Source organism: Branchiostoma floridae, chromosome 3, assembly GCF_000003815.2.
Source record: "Branchiostoma floridae strain S238N-H82 chromosome 3, Bfl_VNyyK, whole genome shotgun sequence".
Taxonomy (NCBI): Eukaryota; Metazoa; Chordata; class Leptocardii; order Amphioxiformes; family Branchiostomatidae; genus Branchiostoma; species Branchiostoma floridae.
Genome location: NC_049981.1, coordinates 6,722,737 through 6,738,965, shown reverse-complemented (window position 1 = coordinate 6,738,965; position 16,229 = coordinate 6,722,737). Strand labels below are relative to the sequence as shown.

Here is a 16,229-nt window from a genome sequence, read left to right as displayed (position 1 = left end):
TGAGCTACAGGGACATCCCGTAGAACTTTTCACCTTCGATAACATTGGTCGCCAGCCACGTGAACGCATTGTAAAGCTCGTTCTTCTCCTCGCATGAAAAATAAACATTCGTATGATATGACTTTTCTTTAGACTTTCAGTAATGCCTCAAAGACCAAAGATCTGAGACAACTTTTTTTTTGTCATAAAACAGGTGAGCTTTGCAAGAAAACACGTATGACTGTGTCAAGAATACCCTCAATTACGTGTCGTAAACATGTTGTCAATAACAGGGCCCTCGTTTTGTATAAAATGTATATATATTGACCTAGTTTCATTGAAGGAATTAGTCGATATGAAAGGTTTGAGTAATTTGACAGGAGATTAAACTTTCCGGCGCTAAACCGTTCCGTTTTGTTTGACCAATGACGTAGTACAAACAGCACCGCCGTCAGAACAAAGACACGAGAGGTGTGGGTGTGTCAGCGTTTCCGGACTTTGTCCTGAGCCAATCAGACGGTTGTCGCATCGACCAGTTTAGTACAGTCGTGACTGTCGTACGGCGAAGTTTCAAACACGGAGATCAATTCTTGCGGTGTCTAGGTACAGTTTTAGGGTCATCACCTACAAAGGTTTATCCGACATGTCGACCAATGAGGGCCAGCTTTCCAACGGGCAACCCGGAAAGAGACTGTCCAATATAAGCGAGGAACGGAGCACTCCGGGTAGCACTCCTCCCGAGACCAAGAGGATGGCAACGGGCGTCAGCGGGCCTTCTGTAGCCAACGGGCGGGTGCCCTCGAGCCCCACCCCGAAGACCTACGCTGGGGCGTACGAGCCGAGCTTGACCGTGAACATCCGTAACATCGAAGCGGACGTGGTGTACGGTGCGGTGGGAGAGACTCACATGTGTCTCAAAGTTCTCAAACTCGTTCTTTCCATCCTGATCGGATTAATCGTTCTCGGGTGTCTTACTGTAAGCAGATTGTCGATCATTGGTATCACCAAGACATTCCGCAACCAATCTTTAAGATGGAGCGAGGACGAGTTCACGGACTTGTGCGAAAACGACGGAAACTTCACGGGAGAAAAAGAAGTAAAAGAAATGGAGTCCACGGTACTTATGATGGAATACATATTGATGTTCCCATACGGAGTGTCTTTCTTCCGGAGCGTTTGGAATGGAGCGTTCCAGGCCTCCATGCCATGGCCACATGCAAAAGCCGCAGTTCTGGTAAGTTTACACTTGATTTTCATACATTATTAAGTAGTTTCTCCAAGTAGATCAATTCAACGTATTTCTAAATGTACAAAACGCACCCCCCCTAAAGGAAATAAGGCTGTGAACCAAAGAAAAACTATTTTGCAAAGAACATTAATATATTTCTATTACTTATTTTTTCACTACAGGAATGCTTGCTAGTCAAAAATTTTAAGATTCTCCCCAAGCTATGACGTTATCTTCATCCAATAAACTTTCATCTTTATCGACATTTTCATTGCAGACTTGTATAACGTGTTTGTTTTTAGGGAGTTCGCTCTGCGATATCTCAAAAGCATTTTAATTGGGGTCATAAATCATGATGGACACATAGTGGAATTTACTGCGATTTTATGCACCTGTTCATAATCATAGTTCACGTGATGTTCTAGAAAAAAAAGGATCGACCGAGAGAAGAATTCAGTGTGCGACGTATAAAATTTGTTTCTACTAACTTGTTTTCTTGCACAAGTGACATTCTTATCTTGTGAGACTACATGGCCCCTGTTTGCGTAACCTATAGCAAGAAAGATACACGAAAAGATTCGATTATACAAACAGCTGGGCCATAGTTCTCATGGACAAAAAAGAAAATTATTCACGAATCAAAGATTTCTCACAGCTGACAGTGTTATTCCTTCCAAAATGATAGCCTTAATTCTTAACTAAGTCGTTTTCATATCTGCATTTTTGACCCCCTTGCAAAATTTTACTACTGACAAAGTTATTAGTCCGCCATATTACAATAATCTTAAAACTTCTAATTCTGGAATATTGCATCATGCTTGTAAAATGTTCCCTATCGCTACATATTACCACGAACATATCGATCTTTCCAGAAAGAAAAACTATTGTTTAATGGCGCTGAGTCATACAAACTGTGTCACGTACATGTACACATAACATCAGGTTATTTCCGCATGCCTTTCGCATTCGGCACACAAATTTGCACTTTCATGCGTTGTCATTAACCCACCAATAACTCATAACGCATATGGTAGCAAAAAAAAAACCCGAATCAATTAATCTTTATTCTTGCAAAATTTCAGATATCCATATCGTTCGAGTTTTTGTAGAACAGCTACTAGAACAATTGCACTTAGCCATGCAGATAAAAAACAAATATTTGAAGTTGTACCAGACAAAACTTCGATCTCATATTATTGAACTGTATAATAAGCCTAAAATAGTAAGTTATCAAAAAGGACATTACCCAGCAAATAAAACATAGATTATAAAAAAAGGATAGAAAGCAAATATCTTCAAACTAGACGCTGTATTGATCATAAATTCTACCTTTTGTAATTTTTGGCGACCACGCAACCCCACTCCCATTAACAAGTTTAACCAAGTCATTTCACACGTAGAAATATTTAATTTTCCATTCACCATACATCTTCTTAACTGTTTCAGCTATCTGGTACAGTTCAGGTTTAGGTACAAGTTCTTACAGATACAGAACTCTCTAGACCTGTATACGAGTACGTGTCGGCAGTCACACAGGTTGCTATCTAAACTCCAAAACGTGCTTCGTACAGGCACGACGTATGACCACGTTCGGCCTTGTTCAGTTTGTTTAGAACGGTACCGCACATTGGATGCTTTTGGCCTGGCTCCAGAAATATCTTAGAAACTGCTTATAACTTGTTTTATAATGGATTCATCTGTTTCCTTTAAAAACGCCTATTCTGCGCAAAAGGTGAATACTAGTACATTTCTCAAATGTCTGTCGAAAAGAAGTCTCTATTTTCCAGATTGTTGACTGTGCAAATTGAGTTGTGTCCTGTGTTCTATATCTGTCAAATTTGTTTGAACCCGTGATCTAACATTTTACGTTACTTCACTCTCAAACAGTGTCAAGCGTCGCTTCCTTGTTCGGGTGGGGTTTTTCGAGTGTTCGGCTATTTCCGTAGCATGTCGGAAGTCGTCATAATTTTTCGGGGAAAAGCCCAAACATATACAAAGTGACGGAGAGTTCTCGAGTGTCTTAAACCCTACACGGCACAACAAAGGCACAAGTATGGTGTTGAGTGTTTGGTTACCCTCATAGAGATTCAGTTACTTGTGTCGTTAATTCAACATGGCGACGGGGTGTGACGGGGTCACCAGGTAACATAAAAGAAAGGACACGATACAATGGGTACGGGTCATTAGGAGGGTGTGTGTGTAAACTCCAAGCAGATGTAAAGACCCTGGCGTGTTTCGCAACCCATGATGTTTCATACGGTTTTCTGGCTATGGGCTTTTCCTTTCGTGAGATGGTGGGTCGTAGAATGTAACTACAGGGTGTTTGACCTAAAAGCTAGAGGTGTTGGGTTCAAATCTTGTAATACTACCAATTTTGTGCCCTTGAGAAAGGCACTTTACACTTACACTTTCCTCGCTCCATCCAGGTGTAAATATGGGTACCTGGTCATGGCTTCTGTTTGGGAGGTAAAATGTGATTGAGGGCTGGGCTCTGCCTTCCAATAATGTACCCTAGACAAAGTTAATAGCAACGTTAACCCACTTCGCCTATGGCATCAAAAAGGGCTATGAGGCTACCGTTCCCTAAATAGGTAGTAGAGAGAGCGTGCATCGCTAGAGACATACAAACGTCCAAAAAGACGACCGATACACACGTTAACCAATGTGCATCCAGGCGTATGGCAATGATTGCTATGATTTTTGCAGGTCTATATGTGACTCTTTGCAAATCCTTCTAGTTTCGTGTTGTAGATTTAGGCTACCATCGAAAACAATACGTATAAAATAAGCACAGCAGATGTTCGGCAACGGGAGTATCCTTTTGTCGACTAACAAGATTTTTTTAGCAAATAATTGCTTGTTTGCAAGTTCTACTCGAGCTATAGAGAAGTCAGTTCATTTACCTGTACTGTAACTAACTTAAAAAACTATGATATCGATTTTTTTTCTTATTATTATTTACGCCAAACATTACTGCTAACGTGACCACAAGAACGTCATGGTTGAGAGCGGCCATACACGATAGAAAGAAATGGGGGAGGGGAAACTTCCCATTGCGTAACGTCGTTATCTAAGAAATAACGACCTGTGAAAGTTCAACGTTCCTAAGGTTATTTCTGGGGGCCACATTCCTGAGTCGGTGTGATTTCATGTGGCGGAGCGGAAATTACTTGTTTGGGTGAGCATTTCAAAGTAGATATTTACTTTTTGTCAGGGGATGTATGCACTACTATGTATATGTACAAATGAGTTTAGATCACCAGTGAGAATACAGCATAGTTAACATGTAAAAAGTGAACAAAATGATATACTGACTTCAGTGCAGTGCCACGCTGTCCGTCAAACCAGTGTGTCATAACGATTTAATATAGCATGATATCGCTGCGTCGGCCATTTTATTTAGGAGACCAAAGGTTTTCATCAAGTGTTAGGAAGTCCTTTACTAGACAATGTGTAAAATATCATGACATAATCTTGAATCGTGGGGCCATATGCAGTACTGAGAAGTAGCTTTACCTCCCCGACCGAAGTCAGGTACCCATTTTTACACCTGGGTGTAGTGAGGAAGGTCGTGTAAAGTGCCTTTCCCAATGGTAAAACGTCGGTTGCACGGCTTGGATCGAACTCGGGACCTATAGATTCAAACCAGAACACTCTACCAGTTACGTCACGCCCTACGCCACAAATGTGTAGTCTTTGAGTTAAGCATGCCATTATTTTTTGGGTAGATTTTGGCGTGCCCATACTATTATAGGTAGGTGTGGTGGATTCTTTAACGTTCGTATAATGTGGGTGGTTATTAAACGTCGTTTGGAAATATTTGCATATCCCTGTTCGTCAGTCCTGACGGGATACACGCCTTGCTTGTGCGTTTAACAAACACGCAGTACAAACATCTTTCACGCCTTTTATTGGCCTCATTCAACATGTTAACTAAGCACACGCAATACCATTCGGGTTATGACGACATACCTACACGCCATTCTAGCACCTGTTATCTTGAGAAGCATTCCGACAGTTTACTTTGTATAAAATGTGCTGAGATTGTTTGCAAAACCATGCACCTACGTATACTTGTGACAGAATAAAGAAAGCCACGCCTAAAACACGTTAAAGAATACACCACACTTACCTACCATCGTCTGCGCCGCTCAAAATCTACCCACACTTGACTCAAAGACTACGTATTTTCACGCTTGACTTTTGGCTAGATTTTCAGCGCTGTAGCTGTCAGTAGTCTGGTATCCAGCTGTATTATAGGTCCCGAGTATTTACGGAGAGAACATGAGACTTGGGAGCTATAATACGGCTGGATACCAGGCTAGGTTGTCAGTCCAATATCCTGTGAAAATTCTAATTGTGTTTAAAGACTCACTAATGTAAGCGTTGCCAAACACTAGTCGTGTATTGCCCTCTGTTTGCATCACACACAAAATGTTCCAGTTTTACAACAGGGGTGTGTTTAGACAGGATATACGAAGGCTTGCTTTACGTTGATGTTACAGTATTAATGTCAACAATAGCTTGTTAAAGAACGGGTAGAGTAACAATCACCTGTAGTAACCCATGAAACGAAGAAGTAAGAGTGCAAAGATGTTTTTCAGATGGATTTCTAGGAAAAACAAGACGGAAAGATGGACATACTTACAATTATGCTTGAAATGCCTGCAATGATATTATAGTTCTCATATTTGTGTCAGCTATGAATTAATACTTTCACTGTCTCAGAAAAAGAAGTCAAACCCAATACTATTCGGAGTTAGTTTCTAGACTAAAGCAGACTGTTTACTAGCTTTATTGTTCTACTCTATTTGTTCGTCCTCTTTTTGGCGACGCCTCAGGGGCAAGCCAAATGGTATATATTATGTTCAGTCTTCAAAAATCCTAGGAATTGCACAGGCATGTTTCCACAGGCATGCTAAGCATGTTTCCACAGGTATGCTAGGCATGTTTCCACAGCCTCAATGAATGTGAAATGGGATTTGGGTCATGTCCCAGGAAGCTGGGATCAGGGGGACGGTTGGGACAGCTCAGGTCAACTAATAGGAAACTGTAATCAGGGGTATGGTTGGGTCTGCCGAGGTCAACTGATAGGGATAACCATATACCATAGGTAGACAGAAAATGTTACATATTAAGGTCATAATCTTGAATGATGGTAAATTGTAATTATATTATATTCAGAGCCAAATGCAATTTTCGTGGCATATACTAAAGATATATTAAGTTCACACACTGGTAATTTTCATGGCATATACTAAAGGTATATTAAGTTCACACACTGGTAATTTTTATGGCATATACTAAAGGTATATCAAGGCCACAGACACAGACAGACACACACACACACACACACACACACACACACACACACACGTTGTTCAAAATCCTTTTGGGTTACACGCAAAATTGCAATCACAAGGACATGTATGTATGGTGGGCATGCCAGCCATGCACCCAACATCATCCTGCCAGCATATGAAACAAAATTTGTACAATACTGAGAAACATGTGAAACCCTGCTATGTTTGGCTATTGGGGGCACATTATTTCACCACTCTGGCTGGAATTCCAATGACATTGCCTCCTTCTCTGGAATTCCAACATTGCCACTGAAATTTCTACATTGCTACCTTCACTGGAATGCAAACACTGCCTCTCCAACACCTTGGTGGAATGTGGAACGTAGGGCATGCTGGGTCCCCTTGGTGGAATGTGGAATGTAGGGCATGCTGGGTCCCCATGGTGGAATATGGAATGTAGGGCATGCTGGGTCCCTTGGGAACTTCGGCAGAACAAGGAGTGTAATGCAACTGCAGAGATTCGGGGATCACCCAGTCGTGGTGCAGAGGGAGAGAGCTGTTGTCTATATAGTGAATAAGAGGATCTTTTAAACATGTACTTGCATCAGGCCTTCAACTTTCAAGGCAGATGGGTGGTTTTGTGGGGCAGCTAGAGTACGCTTTGCTGTGTCTATGACGTAGGTAAAAGCCAGAGGGAGGTTCGTGCATTGACTGTTATTGCTTTGGGGGTGAGGACGCCCATTGTGTGGAAAGTTCAACCGTCAAGTTATCCCAAGGACTGGAATATTACGAAGTAGGACAGCCATGTGGATTAGGTGCAAGAAAGTCATTCAAGGACTCAAGTGCTGGAAACAGTTGGTTCTTACTTTTTTATTCTCCACTATACACTGTAGTGCTGGCCATATGTTTAGGTTACTGGCAGACTATTGTACTAGGGATAGTACGTTTCTGCTGGCTGTAGTTTATGTAACTTACATTGCAGGTGGGCTAGGTGCCAGCGAGGCGACAGGGAGTTTCCAATCTATGCACGCGCACCTACCTGCCAAACCCCTCAACGCTATTTCCACATTTTGCACTGGTCAAAAAACCCTACAACGCAGACAATTGTGTTGTACTAGGGATAGTACATTTCTGTTGGCTGTGGTTTATGTTACAGGTGTGCTAGGTGCCAGGGTTAGTAGGACAGGGAGTTTCCAGTCTATGCACGCGCACCTACCTGCCAAACCCGTTCCAATGCTATTTCCACATTTTGTACTGGTCAAAAAACCCTACAACATCCACCGTCGCCAGGCAATGTATTTTTTTCCATTGCCAATCTCGTTTTACATGTACCTGCAGGGATAGTTGACTAACCATTACATTGAAGCTTGAGCGGACATTTTTGTAATCAAACGTATCATCATATTTTTCAGGGCGTCGTCCTGAGTTTCCTCGAAGTGTTCGGGCTGTGCCTCTTCACTCTCCGGGTCATGCCGTCTGTCCACCCCTCTATCAGCCTAGTCCTGTCCAACGGCATCTTCTTCGTACCCATCATATTGCAGGTGAGATTCGATGATAATGTGTTAATATTCCCAATATGATGCATGCAGTCTGATGTCATTAGATATGATCATTCGGGTAGGTTACCGCAGTCATTGTAGTTTCTTGTTTTCTTTTGACTTGCTTTTTCATTGGTTTGGCTGTTTCACGACAAACGCTCTGCTCTTCATCGATCATCTAATTATAACAATCAGGCATTTCCAATATCTGTACCTGAAGTTGCATATATTTGACCATGTGTGAAGAAAGCCAAACGTCTAGAAATTCACGAAAACAACCGCTGGTACCATGCTTACGCAATCAGTCTACCGATTTTGCTTTAAAACAAACAAACAAACAAACAAACAAACAAAATGACCTACAGAGTCGTTTAACTGGTTCGGTTTTAAAACAAACAACAAAAACACAAACAAAATGTTCCTCTCTTTTACAGGTTGTGAAACACTCCATCAAACTGTCCAAGGTCCGGATAAGGAAACACCTGGGCCTGTTCTTCTACATCCTCGCGTCGATCATCCTCGCGTTAGCATGTGGAACATTAGTGGTGTGTTGGTGCGTGTTTCGCAGGTGGGAGATAGCGGACAACAAGTGGGAGATACCGGTATCTCTACTGTCCCTCTCCGTCGCCTGGGCGCCGCTTCTACAAGAGTACCAGACAGGAGAAGGCACTGAAACCGACAATACCGAAAACACAGCCCGATCCAAGAAGAAAAGCAGGGCGCAAGATGTTGCGGTAGAAGACCCAGACGGTATCTTCTTTGGCAGGCAGAAGAGCGAAGTTGTCGTACAAACTGTGGACCATCTTGGAAGCAACGTCAAGGAGAACGCCAGGTGGAAAATGGGGATCATCAACAACTTCTTCAAGCTCATCTTTGTGCTCCTTGTTCCAGAAGCCTTGAGGGTGCTTCGGTTGGTAGACATCTGTTCACCTTGGGTGTGGACAAAGCTGGATCTGTACACGGAGTGGGCAAACATGTACAGCATGAGTCACCTGTACACCACAAGTCAACCGGCTATCACCAACTTTATCGTGAATGTGTGTTGCAGTTTCAGCGGGTACGTGCTAGCATGGATGGCGTGCACCATACGGATGCAGTTCTTTGGATTCGCCCTCCCACTATGCATAGGAACCATCGTTGCATGTAAGTACCAAAGTTTACACCAAAAAAAAATTCTTCCCTTTTGGGATGATGAACATGATACCAAAAGAAACAAAAAATATATCGTGTGGTAGCATTGATTGTGATTCGTGTTGAAGTGACACTAGTGAGGTACTTGTCACTACGCCATGGCATATGTGTAGAAGTTAACTAGTTTGACAGTAAAAGTGGCACAGAAATAAAAGATTGTTGGATGTAAAACCATCCAGTTATTATGTTTATAGTGTCTATTTTAAAAATCTTGTTCTTTTGCCCATCTTGTTTTTTTCGACCATTACGTTTGGAGCCTGTAGTGTGCTTGCAGTGACTTAATATATGTTTTTATACTTGAATGTAAGATAATATTTGACGGTAGTCAGCATTATTTTGCAAGTCTAAGACTTTATATCCGTACACAAAATAAAACGCTTACCAGCAAGCTTTCGATCAGTCCTCTGATCCTTCTCAAGTTGAAATGACCTGGAACGAAAGTGTGACGTCAGCAAAGGGTCAAAGGTGCTTGGCAGTCGGTGCTCTTTGTCAGGGGAGTGAAAGAGGCCATTTAAATCAGAGCTCAGCAACCTTCCCTAAACCTAGACGGGGTCCGATACCGACTGCTAAGCACCTTTGACCCTTTGCTGACGTCACACTTCCGTTCCGGATGTGTGACTTAGGTTCTCGGTCATTTCAACTTGAGACGTATCATAGGACTGATCGAAAGTTTGTGGGTAAGCGCTTTATTTTGTGCACTGATATAAAGTCTCAAAATTTTAACAAAAAGAATATGTTTTATTCTGTCTAGTCACAATAACGTATGTCCAGCCCCTGTGTGAGTTCGTGACGTTCATTCCTGCGGAAACATGCACGGAAAACCTGGATCAGCTGATGTGGGACGTACCTGTGGCTGCAGGTCTTCTACTCATCCAGTTCCTGTCTACGACCTGGTTCGTCATGAGGAGCCCTACTATCGTCATGGAAAGGGAAGCGAGCGTAAGTGGGCAGATCTGCGTCATTGTATGCTAGATTTTCAATGTGAAAATCAGTCCTATAACATTTTTGAGGCTGTAGGGGCAGTGGGTTGTCAATGTTATCCACTGTCTCAAGGGCATGGCATTGGAAGGCTGAGCCCACACCACTTACCTGCCCCACCGAACCCATTTTATACCTCAGGAACATAAAGAGACGTTACATGCTTTTATGTACGTTATATACAATTACGAGAAGATTTACTATATATATAAACGGTAGATGCCAATTCTATATCTGAAAACAAAGCAACAATTGTGAATAAAACAGCGTGTGGCTTAGACGTACAAGACTTGTCGTCTCTCTTGAGGAACTCATAGGTAAATAGATGCTTCAGATTTTTTTAAACAACTACTCTACTTTTCTACTCACTACTCTGTTTCTTCCTAGCACACGATTACAGTTCTTCAAAGCATTTGCTGCTTTAAATGACCTTTCTTATGGCCTATTTCAAACAATGACGATTCTATCTGTTATGAGGCAGCACTGGCTCGCCCTGGCAGGGCATACAACGAGCAGGGAGACTAATGGACTGGCTTCCAGAAGGAAGGCGCAAAGTTGGCCGACCATACATAACTTTAAAGTAAATGATAGAAAGAGACATTGGGCTGCCAGGGTCTAGTTTAGTGTCTGCCATGAAGAAGAGATCATACTGGAAAAATTGTACTAGAGATTGTACCTCACTATGATAATGATGATGAACGATTTCAATTTTCATTCCCGTGCAGTTGTTCTGGTTGCCCGGGTACAGTGGGGTGTTTCCCGAACAGTGGCTGCTGCTCAGCCGTAAGAACAGGAACACTAAGAGCGAGGACTTCGTGGTGCAAAAGAGAACACGGCAAAACGCGCACGTCTACATCTGTACTACAATGTACCACGAGGTAAGGAGAACAAATAAATTTTGTTGTCTTTCTTGCTACACCCATGTCATCATGTTATTCTAGAACTTAGTTGCAGCGTGATTTTACTTGATTTTGCCGACCTACATCAGATGTGTGATTGGATCAAATGCGCTGACGTAAATTGCCTCCTTGAAGACCCTTACCAACTGGTCGTGCTCCGTATTCAAAATGCGAACTTAGTCCAGAGCTACTGTATTCTAGACGTTTACTAAAAGGAATATACTTTTAGTTGAATATAACGCTGTACGTACATCCCTGCTATTTTTCAAGAAAATTTCTTTAAATATAATTATTATGGTCGCATTAAATCCGTTTTTGTAACGATGGCTTTTAGTGCATGTAATGTTCTTTTCCGTCTTTTTGAGTAATGCTCATAATTTCATGTTGCAAAGTCTATATATGTACATAAACTGTTAAGCGATGCGGAAATTATCTTGCATGTTATCATTCCGTATACAAACCGTGGCAAAATCCAGTAGTAGCCCCTTTTTAGAATAAAGGTTGGGAAATGAAATAGATACATGAATGTTGTTATACATTATTCACAGGCTGAACATGAGATGGAGCAGCTCCTGACATCCCTACGGGGGATAGCGGAGAGCCAGGTGGGGGAGCGGACCTTCGAGTCCCACATCTTCTTCGACGGAGGCTGTAAGCAGGGTCAGCCGTCACAGTGGGCTCTGCAGCTGCTGTCGCTCATGGATCACACACTAAAGGATGGCAACAGTAAGATTGTTGTTTTAAATCTTCTGCTAGAGAGTTATGTAGTTGTGATTCAACACAGATGTAAAAAGTAAGACTGAGAGATAGGTACCATATATAGTGGCACATGCCGATAAACACTATCTAGAGCGACTACGATTTGCAGCATATAACGTTACCCATAACTATCGTCTCTGAATGCAATGTTGTTTTAATATTCATGCATGACCTTATAAGAAAGATAACGAATGTTTGTTTCTTTTGAGCGTGCAAAATGCAAACATTGAGAAATGTTGTAAAGAAATGACTTGAATTTGTCTATGAAAGTACACGAAACAAAACGAAGTTTTTCAAGCAACTGGATACGCTTTGTTTGGGTTTATCATCAAAAGATTTGGGATAATATCTAAAGTCTTACCGTTTTCAGAATGTTTCGATTTGCTTGAGCATCTTTTCTATTTTATACACTGCAGCTATAATCCGAAAAACAATTGTTTTAATTCTATTATTACAAGGCAAGGAAAGCATCATTAACCAGTGCACGAAATACAAGACTCCATACGGACTGCAGCTACACTGGGACCTGCACTATGACAACGGAGATACCGAGAGCGGCATGAGCTTCAACATTCATCTCAAGGACAACACACTGGTAAGTAGGACACAGCATAACGACACATTGGTCAATAATTCAAGGAGATAGAGGCATTTACTCTTATCCTATTTTGTGGATAAGCACGGAGGATGAAATGAAGGAGACAATGATAGTTTGTGGATAAGAGAAGAATATTTGGATGTACATAAATTTTTACATAGAGCTAACGGTTTGATTAGAACGGACAGAACACAACGTAGTGTTACAGCAGTCACAATTGTACAATTTCCTGGAGTGCTTTATTTTTTTAAATATGCATAGCTGTTAACTGCACGTTTATCTTGTTGCAATAGTCTTATGAACAAGTCTGCCTTTTCAGGTAAAGAACAAGAAAAGATGGAGCCAGGTGATGTACATGTCTTACGTCTTAGACTATGCAGGTGAGACCATCTGACCATTTGTCCCTTTCATTAATCATTTGTGCCCAAGTAGGCAAACTGAGGCTTTAACCCTATCTAGACCAGGGGGGGGCTAAAAGTGCCCGCGCCAACTTTGACGTCGTATAACTGGCGAACGACGTGTGCTAGGACTACGAAACTTGGTGACTTTTCCTAAGATATTGTTGGCAACAATTCTGTGAAAAAAATTTTAATTTGTAATTTTTCGTGTTGCCATGGCAACGGGTTTCTGACAGGCATATTTTCCCAAATTTACTAATTTCAGCTTGAATTATGGGATTTCATGGTTTTATTGCTAGATCAAACTTGTTTATTAATATCATTAACATCCTGTGTAATTTTAAGTCACATTTCAAATCAAATATTCATAATTTATGCTAATTTGATGACGTCATGGGTCAAAATCCAAGATGGCGGACAATGTCATTTTCAACGATAAATACATGTAATTTTTGCTAAAATACCGTCAAAATCTTTTATTTTCTTACAAAACACAATCACTTGATCATTTTCAGTCCATTTCTATTGGGTTTTGGGGTTATATGTGGAAAAAGTCGTATTTTAGAAAATTCATGCTTCATTCAATACATTTATGTATAGCGGAAATTTCATATTTTGACGATTTTAGCCCAAAATATGACATTATGACGTCATAATTACGTCATATTACGTCATAACGATACCAAAAATACAGGAAATATAAAACTTCACTAGTACATCATTCCCTCCAAATTTGGTGATCGTAACCCAAGCCGTTTTGAAATTACGAAGGGGGGGGTCAAAAGAGCCCCCCCTTGGTCCCAGGAATCCCAAAAAAGCCTGGTCTAGATAGGGTTAAATTAAATTAAATCAAAACCCTCTTTCAATTTACATCAACATTCAATTTTGGAAAAGTTGGGCTAAATACTCTTTTCAATCACTACCCTCTACATATATATGTTCCATAATTGTCATATAAATATACCTTGTATAATATTTTTATGACTTAAGCTATTGTTTATTCTCTTAAAGTGTACTTCAGCCCAATCGGTGTTGAGTCCAAGGCGATACCAGACACCGATATGAAGGCCACCTCTGTACTGGGCCAGGACAGTTTTAACGGACCGCACAGAGCCAGGCTCCACATGAAGCGGGATGCTAACGGTGGGGGCGGGTGGACAGCCGGGGAGTTTAATGACGATCAGGTACGTAGTCCAAATGATGTATCATAATCGTTATTAAATTTTAAATACTGTATTTTGATGCTATAAGCTCGTATAACTTACTGACTTAGACCTACTGCTCATCCATGCGCATAGGACATATATAAAGTTTAGATAATAGATTTAAATGCCAAGGAGCAATCAATTGAACTACACATAAATTGGTGTTGGTGACAGTCATATAAACTGTCATAAGCTACTCGAAATAGTTATACTTGCTTAGATATATTAAAAATGACTTTTACAGTTTTCAGTGTCATTTTCATAGGTTACAAACAACATTATACATTTGCTACACGAGCTGTACATTAATCTTACAGATAATGTATTTCAATACAGTAGCTTTAATTTTGTATAGTCGAAGTTTAATTTCTTTGTAGTTTTCTCATGCGCAGCAAGAAAAAAGCAAATGCTTTAATGTAGTCAGTAACAATTCAGATAGCTTGTACTAGCTTCATTTATACAGATTCAATAAGCAATTCACTCTTTCAAACCCCTCTACAGTACCTACAGATAGACCTGGGAGAAGAAATGGTGTTCACAGGAGTTATAACACAGGGCAAGGCAGGTACGAACGAGTGGGTAACGAAGTACCGACTGCTGTACAGCGACGACGGCGAGCTGTGGCAGTACTACAAGGACGATTCCGGGCAGCCTGCGGTGAGTCATACAATCAATCATTGACTATTTGCAATTCCATTCTGATCAAAATTCTGATCAATTCTAATTTTTAACCCAGCAAATCGGACATGCCCAGATATTCGACTGATCGACTCTGTTCTGTCAAGAAAAAGACAATCTACTGATTACAAGACTTTATCTAAATAATAAACTTGATTCCATGAGCAGTGGACCATATGTTGCATGAAGACTATAGCGCCCCCCGTCTCTGTTTAGAGATGATGGGTAAGTCCAAGTTTGTGTGGTTAAAATTACGGTTCAGAATTACTTTACCAAAAACAGATAAACTTTCAAGTTATTTGTACGTCCATTTTCTTTCCGCTGGAAAAGGCCATGGTAACAACACGTGAAATAAAAAGAATGAAACAGAAACCTAAATTGCGTAATCTAGGTCGGAAAGCAATACAAAACTTAAATCACGGTGTTATGTAGCCTTACATATATTTCAAATATTGGTCATATCAGGAGTTTGCGGGAAACCGTGACGCCGATACCCCCGTACGTCAGCTGCTGGATAAGCCAATCACAACCCGTTTCGTCAGTTTCAACCCCGTCCAATGGGCCAATCGGATCAGCATGAGAGTGGAGGTGCTTGGATACTCTGCTACCGGTAAGTAGGCTCTTCACTTTGATGAAAAGTAGACTGTCTCTTTTGGATAAAACTTATGTAATAAATTATATGTGTACGTATCTGTACAGCGGGCATAACTTTAGCCTCCTTCACCGGCGTCTCTGGGAACCTTGGCAATTTTTGTGTGTGTGTGTGGGGGGGCGCGCTAGGTCGATGCGCAATTTTTAACCGGGGATATCATGCCGGGAAAGCCAGCGGAGGAATCTGCTTGGAGATTAGCCATGTACCATTTTCTATCTGAAACAAGTTTAACGTTGGTAACAGCATATCCTTACTCGATTCATTTGTTCAACAGAGGCACTTGATGTCAGCAATATAGCAGTGCTTACGTAGTCAATGAATTTTATTGCGTCTTTACAGTTTCAATAGAATAACATAGAAGAAAGAATATCAATAATAGCTAAATAATATTCTTTATATCATACCCGGTCCGTACGGTCCCAGCCCTCCCGTGGGTAGGATCACCCTCCGGTCTTCGGGTGATCCTACCCGTGGTCGGGCCGTACCTCGGGCGATACGGAATACCCGTGTTGTATTCTATATACAGAATATGTTTTGCATCAGTAAATCTTAAGTAGCCAGTAGAATACCACTTCGTGTGCATATATTGTACACTTTTCTTATCCAACAGACAAAGACAGGGACAACTTCATGCTCGCTACCGACGCAGACGTCAAGTTCTCTCCCCAGTCCGCTAAAGCCCTGCTGGACATCATGACACGTGACCCTAACGTGGGTGCCGTGTGCGCGCGGACTCAACCCCTGGGGTCCGGACCCATGGTGTGGTACCAGATGTTCGAATACGCCGTGGGACACTGGTTTCAAAAAGTACAGTCTGATGATG

At 41.4% G+C, this 16,229-nt stretch overlaps 1 protein-coding gene across 1 annotated transcript in view; it reads left to right on the top strand.

Annotated features, from left to right (window-relative positions):
- Window positions 1-483: 483 nt before the first annotated feature.
- LOC118411195 overlaps window positions 484-16,229 on the top strand; it is an 18,851-nt gene continuing 3,105 nt past the window's right edge. The window contains exons 1-12 of the mRNA XM_035813273.1: window positions 484-1,213; window positions 7,923-8,051; window positions 8,483-9,191; window positions 9,991-10,178; window positions 10,943-11,095; window positions 11,665-11,842; window positions 12,334-12,470; window positions 12,793-12,853; window positions 13,883-14,055; window positions 14,578-14,733; window positions 15,220-15,364; window positions 16,017-16,213. Of these exons, the coding sequence (XP_035669166.1) occupies window positions 623-1,213; window positions 7,923-8,051; window positions 8,483-9,191; window positions 9,991-10,178; window positions 10,943-11,095; window positions 11,665-11,842; window positions 12,334-12,470; window positions 12,793-12,853; window positions 13,883-14,055; window positions 14,578-14,733; window positions 15,220-15,364; window positions 16,017-16,213 (2,817 nt within the window). The 5' untranslated portion in view covers window positions 484-622. The remainder of the gene's footprint in view (window positions 1,214-7,922; window positions 8,052-8,482; window positions 9,192-9,990; window positions 10,179-10,942; window positions 11,096-11,664; window positions 11,843-12,333; window positions 12,471-12,792; window positions 12,854-13,882; window positions 14,056-14,577; window positions 14,734-15,219; window positions 15,365-16,016; window positions 16,214-16,229) is intronic.